Source organism: Betta splendens, chromosome 24 (assembly GCF_900634795.4).
Source record: "Betta splendens chromosome 24, fBetSpl5.4, whole genome shotgun sequence".
Lineage (NCBI taxonomy): Eukaryota > Metazoa > Chordata > Actinopteri > Anabantiformes > Osphronemidae > Betta > Betta splendens.
Window position 1 is genome coordinate 14,180,315 of NC_040901.2, and position 16,731 is coordinate 14,197,045.

General features: G+C 52.9%; 2 protein-coding genes across 5 annotated transcripts; one reads left to right on the top strand and one right to left on the bottom strand.

Annotated features, from left to right (window-relative positions):
* nmbr (neuromedin B receptor) lies at positions 1–10,209 on the bottom strand. Its single transcript, XM_029141908.3, has 5 exons — positions 9,791–10,209; positions 5,569–5,710; positions 5,272–5,478; positions 1,932–2,170; positions 1–1,598 (listed from the first exon to the last, which is right to left on the bottom strand). The coding sequence occupies exons 1-5, from the start codon at positions 10,207–10,209 to the stop codon at positions 1,439–1,441; spliced, it is 1,167 nt and encodes a 388-aa protein (XP_028997741.1). The 3' UTR covers positions 1–1,438.
* Positions 10,210–10,244: 35 nt separating this feature from the next.
* On the top strand, positions 10,245–16,632 carry gje1a (gap junction protein epsilon 1a). 4 transcript variants are annotated; one of them, XM_029141953.3, is made up of 5 exons: positions 10,245–10,383; positions 12,044–12,125; positions 13,676–13,858; positions 13,962–14,159; positions 14,947–16,632. In XM_029141953.3, the coding sequence occupies exons 2-5, from the start codon at positions 12,096–12,098 to the stop codon at positions 15,142–15,144; spliced, it is 609 nt and encodes a 202-aa protein (XP_028997786.1). In that variant the 5' UTR covers positions 10,245–10,383; positions 12,044–12,095; the 3' UTR covers positions 15,145–16,632. The 4 variants fall into 4 exon arrangements, with proteins under 4 accessions (XP_028997786.1, XP_028997785.1, XP_028997784.1 ...); XM_029141952.3 differs by lacking the exon at positions 10,245–10,383 and adding an exon at positions 10,425–10,595; XM_029141951.3 differs by lacking the exon at positions 10,245–10,383 and adding an exon at positions 10,643–11,828.
* Positions 16,633–16,731: the final 99 nt, after the last annotated feature.

Sequence of the window (16,731 nt, forward strand, 5' to 3'; positions counted from 1 at the left end):
TCCTCGAAAAGGAGCCTTTATTAAGTGAGCATTCACAAAATACAAGCAACACTGTGTCGTACATAAAGGGAAGCATCAAAGCATCAGGACGCCATCGCTGCCTGTCAGTGGCTGCCTTCATTCTGCACACGTACAGGGAACAACGCACAGCAGCACCCAAACGCTCTCCGCTGCTCTCAGCTGCTTTCATCAGCTCTCAGCTGCTCTCACCTGCTTTCATCAGCTCTCAGCTGCTCTCACCTGCTTTCATCAGCTCTTAGATGCTCTCAGCTGCTCTCAGCTGCTTTCATTAGCTCTCAGCTGCTCTCACCTGCTTTCATCAGCTCTCATCAGCTCTCACCTGCTCTCACCTGCTTTCATCAGCTCTCACCTGCTTTCATCAGCTCTCACCTGCTTTCATCAGCTCTTAGATGCTCTCAGCTGCTCTCACCTGCTCTCACCTGCTTTCATCAGCTCTCACCTGCTTTCATCAGCTCTCAGGTGCTCTCACCTGCTTTCATCAGCTCTTAGATGCTCTCAGCTGCTCTCAGCTGCTTTCATTAGCTCTCAGCTGCTCTCACCTGCTTTCATCAGCTCTCATCAGCTCTCACCTGCTCTCACCTGCTTTCATCAGCTCTCACCTGCTTTCATCAGCTCTTAGATGCTCTCAGCTGCTCTCACCTGCTTTCATCAGCTCTCAGCTGCTCTCACCTGCTTTCATCAGCTCTCAGCTGCTCTCACCTGCTTTCATCAGCTCTCACCTGCTTTCATCAGCTCTCAGCTGCTCTCACCTGCTTTCATCAGCTCTTAGATGCTCTCAGCTGCTCTCAGCTGCTTTCATTAGCTCTCAGCTGCTCTCACCTGCTTTCATCAGCTCTCATCAGCTCTCACCTGCTCTCACCTGCTTTCATCAGCTCTCACCTGCTTTCATCAGCTCTTAGATGCTCTCAGCTGCTCTCACCTGCTCTCATCAGCTCTCAGCTGCTTTCATCAGCTCTCAGCTGCTCTCAGCTGCTCTCACCTGCTCTCACCTGCTCTCACCTGCTTTCATCAGCTCTCAGCTGCTTTCATCAGCTCTCAGCTGCTTTCATCAGCTCTCAGCTGCTCTCAGCTGCTCTCAGCTGCTCTCACCTGCTCTCACCTGCTTTCATCAGCTCCCACCTGCTCTCAGCTGCTCTCAGCTGCTCACGTTCACAGGACACGGATCACCAAGGCCTCGGCTTGTGTTTCTAACACTTATAACAACATGAAGGGCGACAGCGGGAGTTCAGGAGTGACAGGGACCCTTTACGTTCAGAGTTTATAGGACGTCCTCGGGTGGAACGCATGGATTCTGGGCAGAGGGGGAGGATGGGTTCTGTTTCAGGTGATTGGTTTGTGTCTGTAGTGAAGCATGTTTCAGTTTCCCTTTCACTTCTGAACTCGGGTTTCAGGAGGCACTTTTGGTGGGGTTGCCGGTTCACAGAGCCACTTCCTGTCTGCTGGAGTTGCCGTTGGCAGTGGGAGCGGCGGCAGCGGTGGGCGTGGTCTTCTTGATGGAGGTGAGACGGATGTGGGAGGTGCTATGCAGGTAGCTGGGCTGGCGCTCAGGGCGGTGACCTGGACCACATCTCAGCTGGCTGAGGAGGAAAAGCACACGGGAGAGAAAAGGATGTTTGTGACTCAGCATTCAGTGACTTTTAGTTTCTTTGAGGATTTTTTCTTCTTTTCGCTTCAACAGAACGGGCCTGACGCGCTCAAAGGGACCCGAGTGGGAACCGGGGGTGCTAAACAAAATGGGTCGGACTGGGTCAGTCTTGATTGCGACGGATGGGAAGGATTAGAACAGATGAGTGGTAGATTTTCCCTCCTCCCTGTAAGGGATCGGAGGAAATGAACCAGAACCATCCCCATCCCTGTGCTGGCTCAACCAGGCAGTTTCTAAGGAGTCAAACACATGATGCTGATCTGACCTGTTGAAGTGTCGGCGGAAGCTGTCGCTGAGCAGGTACAGCGCGAAGGGGTTGACGCAGGAGGAGGAGAAGCTCAGGATGCGGGCCAGCATGGTGATGATGAGGTGGGCCAGCGACACGTCCATCTGGGAGTAGTGGAAGGAGCGGTACATGTAGAGCACGTGGTTGGGGAACCAGCACAGAGCGAAGAGACCCACGAACACCAGCACGATCTTGGCCAAGCGCTTCCTGGTCTCCATCTGCAGAGTCAGAGTCAGAGAGTCAGAGCTAGTCGGCAAACACGACTTGGGGCCGCCGCTACGTTAGCATGTCAGTGCTTCAAACCAAACAACACAGAAAGGGCCTTTTATTTTGGCGGGGACGCCGACTCCCGCTGGGAGCTGCCTGCTAAAAGCTTTCTCCACTTGCCTCTGATGAAACTGATCTGCAGCTCACGTCTGCATGGCAGTTCAAATGTGCTTCCCGTGTACTGCACCATCAGAAGGACCGGCCTCAGCCCCGAGGAGCTGGAGCCCAGAGGAGCTGAAGCCCAGAGGAGCTGGAGCCCCGAGGAGCTGGAGCCCCGAGGAGCTGGAGCCCAGAGGAGCCGGAGCCCAGAGGAGCTGGAGCCCAGTGGAGCTGGAGCCCAGAGGAGCTGAAGCCCCGAGGAGCTGGAGCCCAGAAGAGCCGGAGCCCAGAGGAGCTGGAGCCCAGAGGAGCTGGAACCCAGTGGAGCTGGAGCCCCGAGGAGCTGAAGCCCAGAGGAGCTGGAGCCCCGAGGAGCTGGAGCCCCGAGGAGCCGGAGCCCAGAGGAGCTGGAGCCCAGAGGAGCTGGAGCCCGGTGTCGCCCAGCGCCCAGCTGCTTCCTCCCTTTACAGAAGCTCATTTGCACACACTGAGACGATGGAGCGAGCAGGATTACATTTGTAGGAGTTAATTTCTCACAGAAAATCTGCAGATGTGGCTTCCAGCTGACACCACCCACTCTGCAGGAGCCTGTTGCTGATTCCTCATTTCTCAATGCTCATCGGTGGGTGTTGGCGTCTCCTTAGACGGAACCAGGCTGAAATCAGCTGGCGTCTCCTTTATCTGAGCTGCAGGTGAACTCCTCCAACGCTGGTGACAGAAACATCGTTATCCATCGATATGAAGAGGTGAAATGGTTCTGAAGTCGGAGCGTTCAGCCTCCAACTAGACGCTCCCTCCGCTCTGGAACAAGAGACGGAGCGGAACGGGTCCGGTCCAGATGAGCAGCACAAGCTTCTGTACTGAACCGACTGCTCTGACCTTTTACTGAGGTCCAGTCTGAGATGAAATTTATCTATGCAGCAAAGAGGAGCAAAAAGCTTTTTAGCGACAGGCCTGGACCTGGATCGTCCTCCCGTCAAAGCTTTCTCTGCTTCTTGTGTTCATCTTAGATGTGTAATTGTGAGATTCCCACAAGAAAAACAACTTACGGCTCCGACATTCTGAACATGTTTGGAATGTTCCTCCAGGGACAAACACACAGAGCTGTGATGACTCAGCTGTGAGTCATCACCTCACCCTGCTTGGCCTCGGTCCTGGTCCTGGTCCTGGTCCTAGTCCTGGTCCTGGTCCCGGTCCTAGTCCAGGTCCAGGTCCAGGTCCAGGTCCGGGGCCTGGTCCGGGGCCTGGTCCGGGTTCCTGTACCCCTGAGTCAAGAACTCTGGACAGAACCCGGGCCAGGCCCGCTCCCTCGCCTCCTCCACCTAATGGCTTTCCTGTGCAGCTCCGTCATTAAAACTATCATTAACGTTGATGTGTGGCAAAGTGGACGAGTGTGAAAAGCAGCGTCTGTATTTTTAGATCCTCTGCTGCACAAACTCGCTGACGTTCAGACGGAACCTGATCATCGTTGCTTTAATATTGGACAACTTAGGCTTAAAAACATTTGATGATTAGTTTATTTTTCAAGCTGCAGCTTCAGAGGTCTGACTCATCGCCATCACTAATCAGAGCCATGGCTGAAGGTTCTTAGGATCCTCAGCGTGAGGCTGATTTCAGGTAAATGTGACTCAGAACGTTTCTGTCTGGATCTGCTCGCTTCAGCAGCACAATGAACTGCAGCGGGACAAAGCTCGTGCTTCGAACGCGTCGGTTCACGTTCACGTTCACCAGGCACGAACCGAACACAGAAATTAACTAGGTATTTATAGAAAATCCTCCTTAAGTCTGACAGAAATGAAAATGTTTCCTACACTTTAATTAAGAGGAAGCAGCCGCTGGTGATCAGTGTTTAAACGATGGAGCTGAGCTGCATCTGCCTCCGCCTCCATCCAGCACCTTCAACTTAGCAGCTGCTGCTGACGTACGTCCTGCACCTGTTGCTGCTGAGGAAGATGATGATGATGACGATGAGGATGCTGACGATAATGATGAGGATAAAGATGAGGATAATGACAAGGATGCTGCTGCGGATGGTGATGATGATAGTGATGAGAATGATGAGTATGCTGCTGTTGCTGATGATGAAGATGCTGCTGTTGCTGATGATGATGCTGCTCATGATGATGAAGATGCTGCAGTTGCTGCTGCTGCTGCTGCTGATGATGATGAGGATGCTGCTGCTGCTGATAATGATGAAGATGCTGCTGCTGATGATGATGAGGAGAAGGATGCTGCTGATGCTGATGATGATGATGCTGATGATGGAGATGCTGCTGCTGCTGCTGATGATGATGATGATGAGGATGATGAGGCTGCTGCTGATGATGATGAGAATGCTGGTGCTGCTGCTGCTGCTGATGATGCTGATGATGAAGATGTTGCTGTTGCTGCTGCTGCTGCTGCTGATGATGAGGATGCTGCTGCTGATGATGATGCTGCTGTTGCTGCTGCTGATGATGATGATGAGGATGCTGCTGCTGCTGCTGATGATGATGAGAATGCTGCTGATGATGATGATGAAGATGCCACTGTTGATGCTGCTGCTGCTGCTGCTGCTGATGATGATGATGAAGTTGCTGCTGCTGCTGATGATGATGAAGATGCTGCTGTTGCTGCTGCTAATGATGATGATGAGGATGCTGCTGCTGATGATGATGAAGATGCCACTGTTGATGCTGCTGCTGATGATGATGATGATGAAGATGCTGCTGCTGCTACTGCTGGCATGTGAAGTCGTCTGTTGGTCCCGTTGGAGGGAGGCCAGTGGAGACTGACCACTGACCTTTGGTATCAAACTCAAGTGAGTGAACTGATGCACTTTGGAGCGATGGGAAGTCGTCGGGGACGTCTATGAATTCTCTGAAGTAGAACGTGGCCCAACAGAGTCTCTGCCACTCTGCTCCTCCATCATCATGACATGGAGCTTGGAACACGGGGGTTGTCAAACACTCACCTGTCGCCTGGTGTGGTCGCTGACCTCGCCCGGCATGTCGTGGGCGCTCTTGATGAGCGTGCGGGCGATGTGGTAGTAATACACGGAGATGACAACCAGAGGGATCAGGAAGTAGACCAGGAAGATCATCACGGACTGGATCTTAGGATGCATGGGGTTGGACATGGGGTACGGCACACAGTTCACGAAGGTGACGTTGTGGTTGTCCTAGAAAGGAAGAGGAGGGAGAGAGAAGTCACACAGTGGAGGAAGAAGGAGACGAACGAAGAGCAGCTTTCAACAGGAAGTGACGTTTGCCTGCATGGAGACGATCTGTGAGAAAATGGCTTCGGGAACCGCGAGCAGCACCGACAGCAGCCAGATGGAAACGGCCTTGAGACAGGTCCAGAAGACGGCGCTGGTGGTCTGGATGTCCATCGGGTTCACTATGGCCCTGTACCTGATGGACAGAGAGAAGGAGGCGGGTCAAACAGACACGTCTAATGTTGCATCAGTCTAATCACACAATCACTGCATCCAGCAGACACTCAGCTGCTGGAGGACAGAGCTTCACCTGAGAGCAACAGGCGCCTCTAATGCTTTAAACTGGGTCAGAACCAGCGTTCCCTTCGTCCCAGTGACGCTGACAGGATGTGGAACCGGTTCCACGGCAGTGCTGTATTCATGAAGCACTCCGAGGTCAGACGGCCCGTTTTATTCAGTGTGCCTCATTCATACTCACTCAAAGCTGCAACCTTGTGTTTTATTGATGCAATGATTTATTCATTGTGTGTAAAGTCGACGGAGGTTCTGAGGGTCCGACTCCCTGCTTTCACTTCCCTCTGTACTGGTTTTGTTTGCAGACTCTGCTCGTCTCTGGAGTCGCACACCTGCAGCAGCTCATTAGACCTGCAGAATATCAGCGGTTCATCAACTGAGACAGGTTCTGCCCTCTGTTCTGGACCTGAGGACAGGGTGGGACCGGAGGTAGCACAGACCCTACTACTGCTAACGTACAGTACTACTAGTACAGTACTACTACTACTACTACTAAAATAGTAGTGCTACTGTAGGTGCTGCTTCACCTTAGTGACATGCTCCAGGTTCTGCACCAGGTTCCACTCCGGGTTCTGCTGCAGGTTCTGCTCCAGGTTCTGCCCCGTCACGTGTCCGTGTGGTACAGGTGCTGAAACCGATGCGTCTGCTCTTTAATGAGCTCGTTCCAGCAAATGGCTCAAATTAAATCCAGCTTGAATGCTGCATTAGCCTGTGATTGGATTAGACTGAAGATGCAGGCTTGGTTCAGCGGCGCTGATGGAGGAAGAACTGACGGCACCGACTGATGGAACCACTCGTTTGGTGTCAGTTCCTGGAAGGACCCTGCTGGTTAACGACACGCTTCGGCAGGTTCCTCCTGGAACGCCGTCGCCTCCTGTTGTCAGCTGTTCTCTTTCTTTTCTAAAAGCTTTTGTTACGTCTCTAAACGTTTCCCTCTTTCCCGTTGTTCACCAGCTGAAATGAGGAACTTTCATGTCACAGTTCCAGCTCCTCTGAGGATGAACCAGCTCCGGGTCGTGTTGCTTCTACGAGGAGCCGTGGCTCCAGTCGCCCTCCGGTCGTTATGCTAATGAGCCATTAGGCCTGTTACGCTCATCACAGAGCTCGGGGCTACTGAGGAAGCGTAATCGGCTCGTTAGAGGGTGATTTGAGGCCATTAGGGTCAGACTCACAGCCGCAGCTGTGCGGTCAGGAAGCCATTTCCTGGTTAACGCGTTAATATTGCAGGGTGACGCTGCGTGGTGGTGAAGACACCAACGTAAACCTGAGTTTGCATGAAAAGGTCAGGCGCTGGGATCGAGCTGCATTACATCATGTGCAGGATTTGTTGTCTCTGCTGCGGGAAACCAGCACAACCCAGAGTCCCGTCCAAGGTTCCAGCTAAAATAATGCAGTCCAAACAAAACACATTCCATCAGTGACAAGGGTGTGAGAAGTGTCTGGTGCCGCGTTTGGAGCACTGCTCGTTGGTTCCTTCCCCACAGTTACAGGCTGTGAGCTGACATGGGGTCACAGCCTTTGGCCTCTCAGTCGTTTTATTTGCAGCAGTAATCAGCGGTGGGGCACATCCTCTGGGGACCATGACTGTCAGCAGCTGGCAGCAAATATTGAAGCAGCTCCATTATTATTTGAATGCGTATTATTGATTCGAGGACATGTTCGCTGAGATGTGGTTCAAAGGACGACTGCGGCCTAATAACCTGCTCCAGCGCTGCTGCACGCGCTGCTTTGCAGCTCCCAGCATGCACCTGGAGGCCGCGCCGCCACAGCGAGCGCTGCAGGCTGACCCTCTGTGACTCTCAGCCGTTTTGAATGTCTTTTTATTCAACATGCGCTTCCTCACATCCAGGCGGCTTCATGCTTCTGCGTGTGCTTCACTGGAACCTATGTGAATAAGCTTCATTTGCCTTTTTAATCATTCAGGACATCTTTCATCCTTAACAAAATAGAAGACATCACATCCACTTCATTGTCAGCGCTGTGGAAACGCTGCCGCCCACAGTGTTACACACCGCTTTAACGCTCGTCTGCTCGGCAAATTGAATTTCACCTCAGAAGGCCATTAGTGGAGCAGCACTGGAGGGAGAGTCGCTGTCAGCTTTGCTTTGCGTCCAAAGCCCGTCGTCCTTTCTGCCTTCACAGCTCCTCCACACAGACATGAGGTCTGTCCTCAGCCGGCTGCTCATCACGGGCGAGGTCTGTAGACCGTAGAGGTCATGAGGTCTGTCCTCACCCTGCTGCTCGTCACAGAGGAGGTCTGTAGACCGTAACGGTCATGAGGTCTGTCCTCACCCTGCTGCTCGTCACAGAGGAGGTCTGTAGACCGTAGAGGTCAGGAGGTCTGTCCTCACCCTGCTGCTCGTCACAGAGGAGGTCTGTAGACCGTAACGGTCATGAGGTCTGTCCTCACCCTGCTGCTCGTCACAGAGGAGGTCTGTAGACCGTAGAGGTCATGAGGTCTGTCCTCACCCTGCTGCTCGTCACAGAGGAGGTCTGTAGACTGTAGAGGTCATGAGGTCTGTCCTCAGCCGGCTGCTCGTCACAGAGGAAGTCTGTAGACCGTAAAGGTCATGAGGTCTGTCCTCACCCTGCTGCTCGTTACAGACGAGGTCTGTAGACTGTAGAGGTCATGAGGTCTGTCCTCAGCCGGCTGCTCGTCACAGAGGAGGTCTGTAGACCGTAAAGGTCATGAGGTCTGTCCTCAGCCGGCTGCTCGTCACAGAGGAGGTCTGTAGACCGTAAAGGTCATGCGGTCGGCGGATCCTTTCCAGCCATCACTCAGCTGAGGGCGATGCTGGTGTGACACCCAGTTTGCGTCTTTACTAGTCTTGCTCGCCCACCTCTCTCTCTCACTCTGACCTCACATCCTCTGCATCTTCACACCCCGTAAGGAATGTATAACTACAGGTCTGTAAACACGCCCCACATTATTAATATTTCATGCTCCTGGACAAATGCTCCTGGATGAATGAGCAGCCGTGAGGGAAGCTCCTATTGATTTTCTCTCCGTGGCCTGAGCTGTTCAGCCTTTTCCCTCATCCCTGCTTTCACGGCAGTGTGATGAATGACGACTGACTTGCAGCAGCTCTGAACTTTCTTCCCTGACGGTCACTGAGACACAGTCCTTCCTCTAACTGTCCCCCGACTTCCTGAAAGGACATCTTCTGAAACACGTTCTGCAAAGATTCTCCGATTTTCATGAAAGCCGTTTCTGTATTCTCTCGACACTCGTCCTGCTGGTCAGGAACAAGTGGACATTACAGCGAATCAATGCTCCTCCACAGATCGGCTGGAGCTGCAGCGTGTGCGTGCCCACAGGCTGCAGCTGCTGCACACGGATCGGTCCGGTCCGGTTCGGTCCGGTCCGGTCCTGACTGAGCCTCAGCTCTTTCACCTCACTGGGGAAATGCCTGATTTTATTACAGCTCCACCAGCTGAGTGGAATGTGCCTAATGAGATGCAGGTCCATATGTTTACATGGGCAGAGCGTGGTAGCGCAGTTGGTAATGGTTCGCCCTCGGAAGGCAAAGGTCCGCGGAATCAGGTGTGACCATGAGCGAGTCACTTTACACAAGCTCCCCGAGCGCTGTTCACTATGGCAGCTCACTTCTCCTCGCGGGGATGGGTCAAATGCAGAGAACAAATTTCCCCACTGTGGGACTAATAAGGGTTAATTTCTTTCTTTCATGTTGAATGAGACCAACACAGGAAAATATGATCCTGTGTTTGTGGAGAGTCTGAGGCAGGAGAGCAGCGAGCAGCCACTTAAGAGGCAGATACAGACCCCTGAGCTCATCCACATCTGGACCTGGAGCACCGCAGCACTCAGATCAGACCTTCCCTGAACACGTCCTGCATCCAAATGGCAGTCGAGGAAGCAGAACAACAATGCTGCTCCGACAGAAATACTAAAACAACGCATCTGGATCCATCACAGGACGAAAGGCACATTCTGATTTCAGACAATGAAGGCGGCTCCTACCTGTCCGCGCTGAGCGCCGTGAGCGTGAACACGGACACGCCCACGGAGGTGAGCTGGATGACGGGGATGAGCTTACAAGCCGCCTCGCCGAACACCCAGTCCTCGAAGAAGTAGCGGGAGGCGTCCAGGGGCACGCAGGTGAGCAGCAGCAGCAGGTCCCCCACCGCCAGGCTGGAGATGAAGATGTTGGGCACGCTGCGCATGGCGCTGTTGGTGACGAAGATCTTGACCAGCGTGATGTTCCCCAGCAGACCCACGGTGATGATCAGGACGTACATGGAGGTCATGACGCAGCGAAGCACGTAGTGGACCGTCTCCCCGCCGTCCGCGGACCAGCCGGGCTCCGCCGTGGAGTTGGGGCTCAGAGCCTCGGAGTTTCCGTGACCCGGGGATAAGTTGGAGAGGTACTCGTCGTCCATGGTGTCGGAGTATCTACAAAACAGCGAGCAGCGACGGGAGAAGAGGAGCGTCTGCGCGAGCGGCGCGCAACCAGGTGCTGCGCGTAAAACGCGATCTCAGCGGGGGTTTCGCTCCGAGACAACCCGCGGTGAGGAAGAACAGCTTCTCCTCGCAGCTGCGCGGCTGCTCTGACGGTGAGAAGCGACGGGTGCGCGGAGGAAAGCGAAGGAGGCACTTCTTAGACACTGAGGGGGAGGGGGGGGGCAGGATGCACTGCGCGGCCACAGGCGACAGCACCACCTCCACCTTCCTGCGGGTTTGTTGTTCCAGTCTAACATCACAATGGGACCAGTGACGCCCCTGTTCTTAATGGGCCAGATTGCAGCGGGGACGTCTCGCTTTGACCGTGAGCACAACCTGCGCTCTTATGAATGCTGTTTGTCTCAGTGCCTGTTGGAAGCGAACGTGCTCCTGTTGCTCTGCGGGGGGAGTCACGCGCGCCGCGCCGCCGCCGCCGCCGCCGCCGCACGTCGCGGTGACAGTGAAGCTCTCGGAGTTGTGACCTGATTAGAACCATCGTCTCCTGCGGGTCAAATGAGCCACTACACGCTCGCGCTCACGTTCGTTCGCATCCTCTCAGACTCGACGTGAAGCATAAAGTTTGGTTTTTCACGGAGTTCTGCAAACACCTGCGCTTCCTTTAAGCCCGGTCCGTGATTGGGGTTAAAAGGCTGCTTGCTGCGATTTAACACACATCCACACAAAGCAGGAAACTCCCGAGCACAGCGCACAGAATGGGTGGATGTGCTTATCTGCTGCTCACACCTGCAGGATTCATTGAGTCCGCAAAGCACCGCCGCATCATTAAACGCCACAATGCGGAGAGCGACGCAAAAGCAGCGTGTGCGATGCAAAGCTCGTGCGTGGAGGACGGATCGCTGCTTTGGCTCGGCCCAACTTTCAGCGCTGTTCTGTGAGCTTCTCACCATCTGGAGCCTGATTGTGCTGCTTATTCCAGGCCCAGATGGTCGAGTTAAGAGGTGGCACCACACGAGCTGGAGTTTGATCTTTAAGAACCCAATCTGTCGCTATTTGATCACCGCAGAGTCCGTTCAGAAACGCTCAACAGAACGCAGGCCGCGTGTTGGTGCTGGTTTCCAGCTGCGCGTGCCTCTGTACCTGACTTCCTTCAGCGGATGCCCCCACCGTGTCAGTTTACCAGCTGACCGGTACCGACGCGCCTGTTCGCGCATCTGATCCCCCTTTTCCATTTAGCCTGCTATGCGCCAGCTGTCAGCTGACCTCGGACCAGAGCCGCGACTCACGTTACGTGTGTGACTTCATTGCGTCTCTGTCTGACAGCGGGACTCTGGGCGGAGGTGCTTTTACGCACGGAGACGGTTCCCCGGCGCGCGGCAGGTCTCGTCCGGCAGTCGTGTGAAGCTAGACATAATTAACGTGGGCCACGCCGGAAGCTCTTCGCGTGACCTTCCAAAATAAATGCACACGGGCTTAAGCAGTTTAGCCGCCACACGAGGCAACGTTCGGTTCCGTCGCGGAGCATGGCTTCAGCTGCCGGCATCCTGAGCGCCGAACCAGACTTCAACAGCAGGAGAGTGACTCGGACCTTCGTGTTCAGGTGCGGAGCGACTCTGGCCGTTGCTGGTTCAGGGCTGCTCGTTCTGCTTTGTGCTGCACTCGCCTGACCGACGCACATCGTGTCGTCTCGTCTTTATTTTGTTTCTCTAGTCAATGTGCCAAATCCAAACAAATCTTTGTTTATGTTGAAGGCTGTGACCGGAAGTCGCCTGAGTTAAATCCGTCTGACTTGACTGTGCTCTCTCTGCTCGTTAGGTCCCGCAGCCGGCACAGGTTTAGGATCCCTGGGTGGAAAAAGGAGGGGGGGATGAACAGCACGCCGCCAGGATTACGGTTGGTGTGTGCATTCACTTTATTTGAATTTGTGTTTGGAAACTGCCTTTTGCTTGGGTGGATGGTTGTGTCTGTGTTGGTTCTGGTTCGCTCGGCTCGGCTCGGCTCGGCTGTGTTTACAGTGTTTACAGTGCAGCGGTTCTCACTTTTCTTTTATTCACGTGTGCATGTAAACAAAAGTCCACACAACCAGAAAGGGCAATCATGGATATGTTTATATGTAGCAGTGATTCCAGCTTTGCTCAGCAGAACAGACGCTCGGGACACAGAAAAGCTAAAACCAAGTCCAGCCATTACAATCAGTGGCGCTCCCATGATGCCAGTGTTCTCTCTCCCTCTGCATTGTGAGCAGGAGGTGGTTTTTCGCTGACACAGTCCAGTAGGGACACAATGCAGGGACCACATGCCCTCACAGGCCATTGTTGCCCTTTTTCTACTGAGTGAGTCAATTGATGGAGGTATGAAAGGCAAAAATAGGCATTGACTCTGGCTTTCAGCACAGAGAAAGAGAGAAAGGTCAGCTGGAGGCACCAGCAGCAACCGGCCATGAGGGCCCAGAGCAGCGCCGAGTGAAACCGGGGACCTCCACGGACAAGCCATGTCCTTAAACTACATCAGAAACTTCTATGAAGGATGCGTGAGTAGAGCCCAAAGCTTTCAGTGTGTGAAGGCTCCACTCCATTACGCCTGTCCTGTTTGCTGGGACAGCGATGGTTGTTAGTGTGAGGACAGAGCAGGGGAAAAGGAAACGGGACGTGTCCTCCACCTGACTGACAGACGCTGTTCTGTGTGTGTGTGTGTGTGTGTGTGTGTGTGTGTGTGTGTGTGTGTGTGTGTCTGTGTGTCTGTGTGTGTGTCTGTGTGTGTGCATGCGTGTGTGCCTGTGTGTGGGCATGTGTGCACATGTGTGTGCGCATGTGTGTGTGTGTGCGTGCATGCGTGTGTGTGCGTGTGTGTTTGCATGCGTGTGTGCATGTGTGTGCGTGTGTGTGTGTGTGTGTGTGTGTGTGTGTGCGTGTGTGTGTGTGTGCGTGTGTGTGCGTGCGTGTGTGTGCATGCATGCGTGTGTGCATGTGTGTGTGTGTGTGTGCCTGTGTGTGCGTGTGTGTGTGTGCATGCATGCGTGTGTGCATGTGTGTGTGTGCCTGTGTGTGTGTGTGCATGCATGCGTGTGTGCATGTGTGTGCGTGTGTGTGTGTGCATGCATGCGTGTGTGTGTGCATGCGTGTGCCTGTGTTTGTGCATGCGTGTGCCTGTGTGTGCGTGTGTATGTGTGTGCATGTGCGTGTTTGTGCTTGTGTGTGTGTGTGCGTGTGTGTGCCTGTGTGTGCGTGTGTGTGTGTGTGTGTGCATGCATGCGTGTGTTTATGTGTGTGTGTGCCTGTGTGTGCGTGTGTGTGTGTGTGTGTGTGCATGCATGCGTGTGTGTGTGTGTGTGTGCCTGTGTGTGCGTGTATGTGTGCATGCATGCGTGTGTGCATGTGTGTGTGTGTGTGTGCCTGTGTGTGTGCATGCATGCGCGTGTGTGCGTGTGCCTGTGTGTGTGTGGTCTAGCTCAGGCCTCCCACAGTCATAGGCCAGTTCCACACCCTCTTCTTCGGCTCGGTGCGGATGTTCTTCCTGGGCGTCCTCGGCTTCGCTGTCTACGGGAATGAAGCGCTGCACTTCAGCTGCGACCCGGATCGCAGAGAGCTCAACCTGTACTGCTACAACCAGTTCCGACCCATAACCCCCCAGGTAGGAGCCTCAGCCACCAAACACACAAACGCCAGTGTTTGCATCTGGGCCTCATAGCAGCAGCATGTCAGCAGACACCCACTCTGTGCTCGTCCTCGCTCAGGTTTTCTGGGCCCTGCAGCTGGTAACGGTACTGGTTCCGGGGGCCGTGTTCCATCTGTACGCAGCCTGTAAGAACATCGACCAGGAGGAGATCCTGGAGCGACCCCTCTACACCGTCTTCTACATCATCTCAGTGCTTCTACGCATCATCCTGGAAGTCATCGCCTTCTGGCTGCAGAGTCACCTCTTTGGCTTCCAGGTGCGTCAGCGTGTCACAACCATGAATCCAGGACTGTCGCTGGAGCTCCACCGGGTCAAAGGTTAACGCCTCCCTCATAGGGACGGTTAGAGGTTTCTCCTGACTCATGTCCCAGCTCAGGCAGGATATGGAATTCTGCCCGCTTGTCCTGAGCTGCCAAGGATTCAGAAAGTAAATGAACAAACTAATCAGTTTCAGCCTAGAGAAGTAGGTTTGGATTTAAAACATCCAGAGGGTCTCAGTAAATCAGATCATTAAAACTCAGAGCTGCACTTTGAGCAGCTACAGGCTTAAAGTGCCAGAGAACCTGAGCTGATTCATGCGCTGGACGACTGTCAGACATGTGGGCTGGTGAAGGAGCATCAAGTACTTCAGTACAAGAATTACCATGGAAACGGACAGCGCAAGGCTTTAAAGGCCGCCTCACTCCGTCAGGTCCTGCGTGGTCCAAAGGTTTTTCTAAAGTTTCAAAAGTGGAACCAAGAAGTCCAGTTTGAAATAATCTGTGCCTGATTTAGGTTCTGGACCAGTTGAATGGACACTGAAGTCTGAATCAGTCTCTTTGTGTCAACCAGAGACAAGTTTTGGGACGTTCAGGAATTGGTATGACAAATATGAAGCAGTGTCTTTAGCTGCGTAGACGTGAGCGTCGTCAGCGTAGAAGCAGAGTTCATCCTGAGCAGCCTCCTCTTTACCGTAACAAGCCACTGGATGCGAGTCTGTTCACTGGTCCATGTTCTAAGTGTGACAATTAAACAGCATTCATGTTTGTCCTCTCGCTCCCCAGGTTCACCCACTGTTCATGTGTGAAGCCAGTGCTCTGGAGAAAACCTTTAATGTGACTAAATGCATGGTTCCCGAACACTTTGAAAAGACCATCTTCCTCAGTGCCATGTACACCTTCACCGTGATCACCATCCTTCTGTGTATCGCTGAGATATTTGAAATACTGTGCCGCCGGCTCGGTTACCTCAACAACCAGTGACCCACACAGAGCTAAGGACAGAGCCCACCTCACCGCGTCCATGGAGGGTGAGCAGTGTCACAGTTCAGACATCAGTGGGTCTGTCCAGCTGGGTGGGTTCTGGAGGATGTGACGACAGCACCAGCGGTGGACCGGCGCAACACGGTCCAGGAGAACAACACCCTCCAGCCACAGACCCGTAACTGGTGTGGTGTTCAACCCAAAGCTGCTGTTGAGTGTCTGAATCGATGGAGCCTCACTGATGGAAGGTGAAACCCAGAGCAGGTCCACTTGACAGCACCAGTGGTGTGTGATTCAGTAACAGAACCTTGGGCTGGTCACACTTCATCTGTGACTCTGCTGCCGCCTCCAGCTGGTTCTGACCTTCACTTCCTCAGTCTTGAGCCTTTGTAGAATTGGGAACACGGCCCGTTTGTCCAGCTAAACAGCTCCAGGGCCTCAGCTTGTCGGACTTTCTTAACCCACAAATGGATTCATGGAGTTCTTGGTATCAATGGTGCTGCACGGGTGCAGCAAAGACACTGCACAGACTTTTATGAACAGTGTAGTAACTATTGCTCTAAGCTATGGAGCAATGGTTGTGTCTCTGCAGTGGGACTTTAGCACCAGCTCCTTCGTATCAGCGGTTCCTACCTTGTAACATGTGCATGTCTGTGTTCTGAAGAAGATTACCTCTGATGTTGCTGTTTTTTAATCAGACATCCATCCAACCTTAGTTATTATAACGTTTTCAGCTGTGTGTTTCTCATCTCAGGTACAGAAGGGCATTACCAGACTAAAGCGGGTTCAACCCCATTTCAAGTCTAGTTTAGACCTTGTACAGAAGCGCTTGCAGCTCTGAGGGGTCCCTCAGCCTCTCAGCTCTACTTAGGCTGACTGGAAGCCCGTTTGGGACTCCTGTGGTTTGGCTTCGTACAGGTTAGTGGAGTGAGTGGAGGATGCTTTTAAACTTGGCCTCTGACTCTAACGTCAGGTAAAGAAGCGTTGAGTCCTGATCCAGGACGACCTGCTGTAATCCAAGCCACATTTGGGTCTCTCATTTCTGACCCTCACTTATTGTTTCCACAGGCTGAAACTGGGTCTTGCTGCAGATGGTGTTGAAATCTGTCTTCAGATGATTGATTTAGAATTAGTAGTTTAGAAAGAGGCAGAGTATTTATAGTAGTTTGAGTCATAGACAGATATGGTAAATCTTACATTTTGCTTACTTTTCTACATAGATGTTGGAGATGAACACAGATTTCTTTTATTACTGCCATCAAATTGTTCTTATTTCTTTCTTTCTGTGGTTTTCAGTGAGCTGCTGAGTTGAGGCTCAGTGGCTCCACTGAAGACTAGCTACAAATTCTGATATGATGCTTTACTTGAATGATTAAGTTTTCATTGGCTGTTTTGTGTCGTTGTACCGAACTCACTGAATGAACGTCTGCGGGCTGCACGTGATGAATCTGTGTTTTGTCTTGAGATGATTAAAGATGTTTAACAGTCGCCTTATTTTCGTTTCTGACTTATTTATCAACTAAACACGACATCGAGTGACTTATTTCAACATAAACAGGCGGCGCCGCCTCCTCAACGTGTTTTATT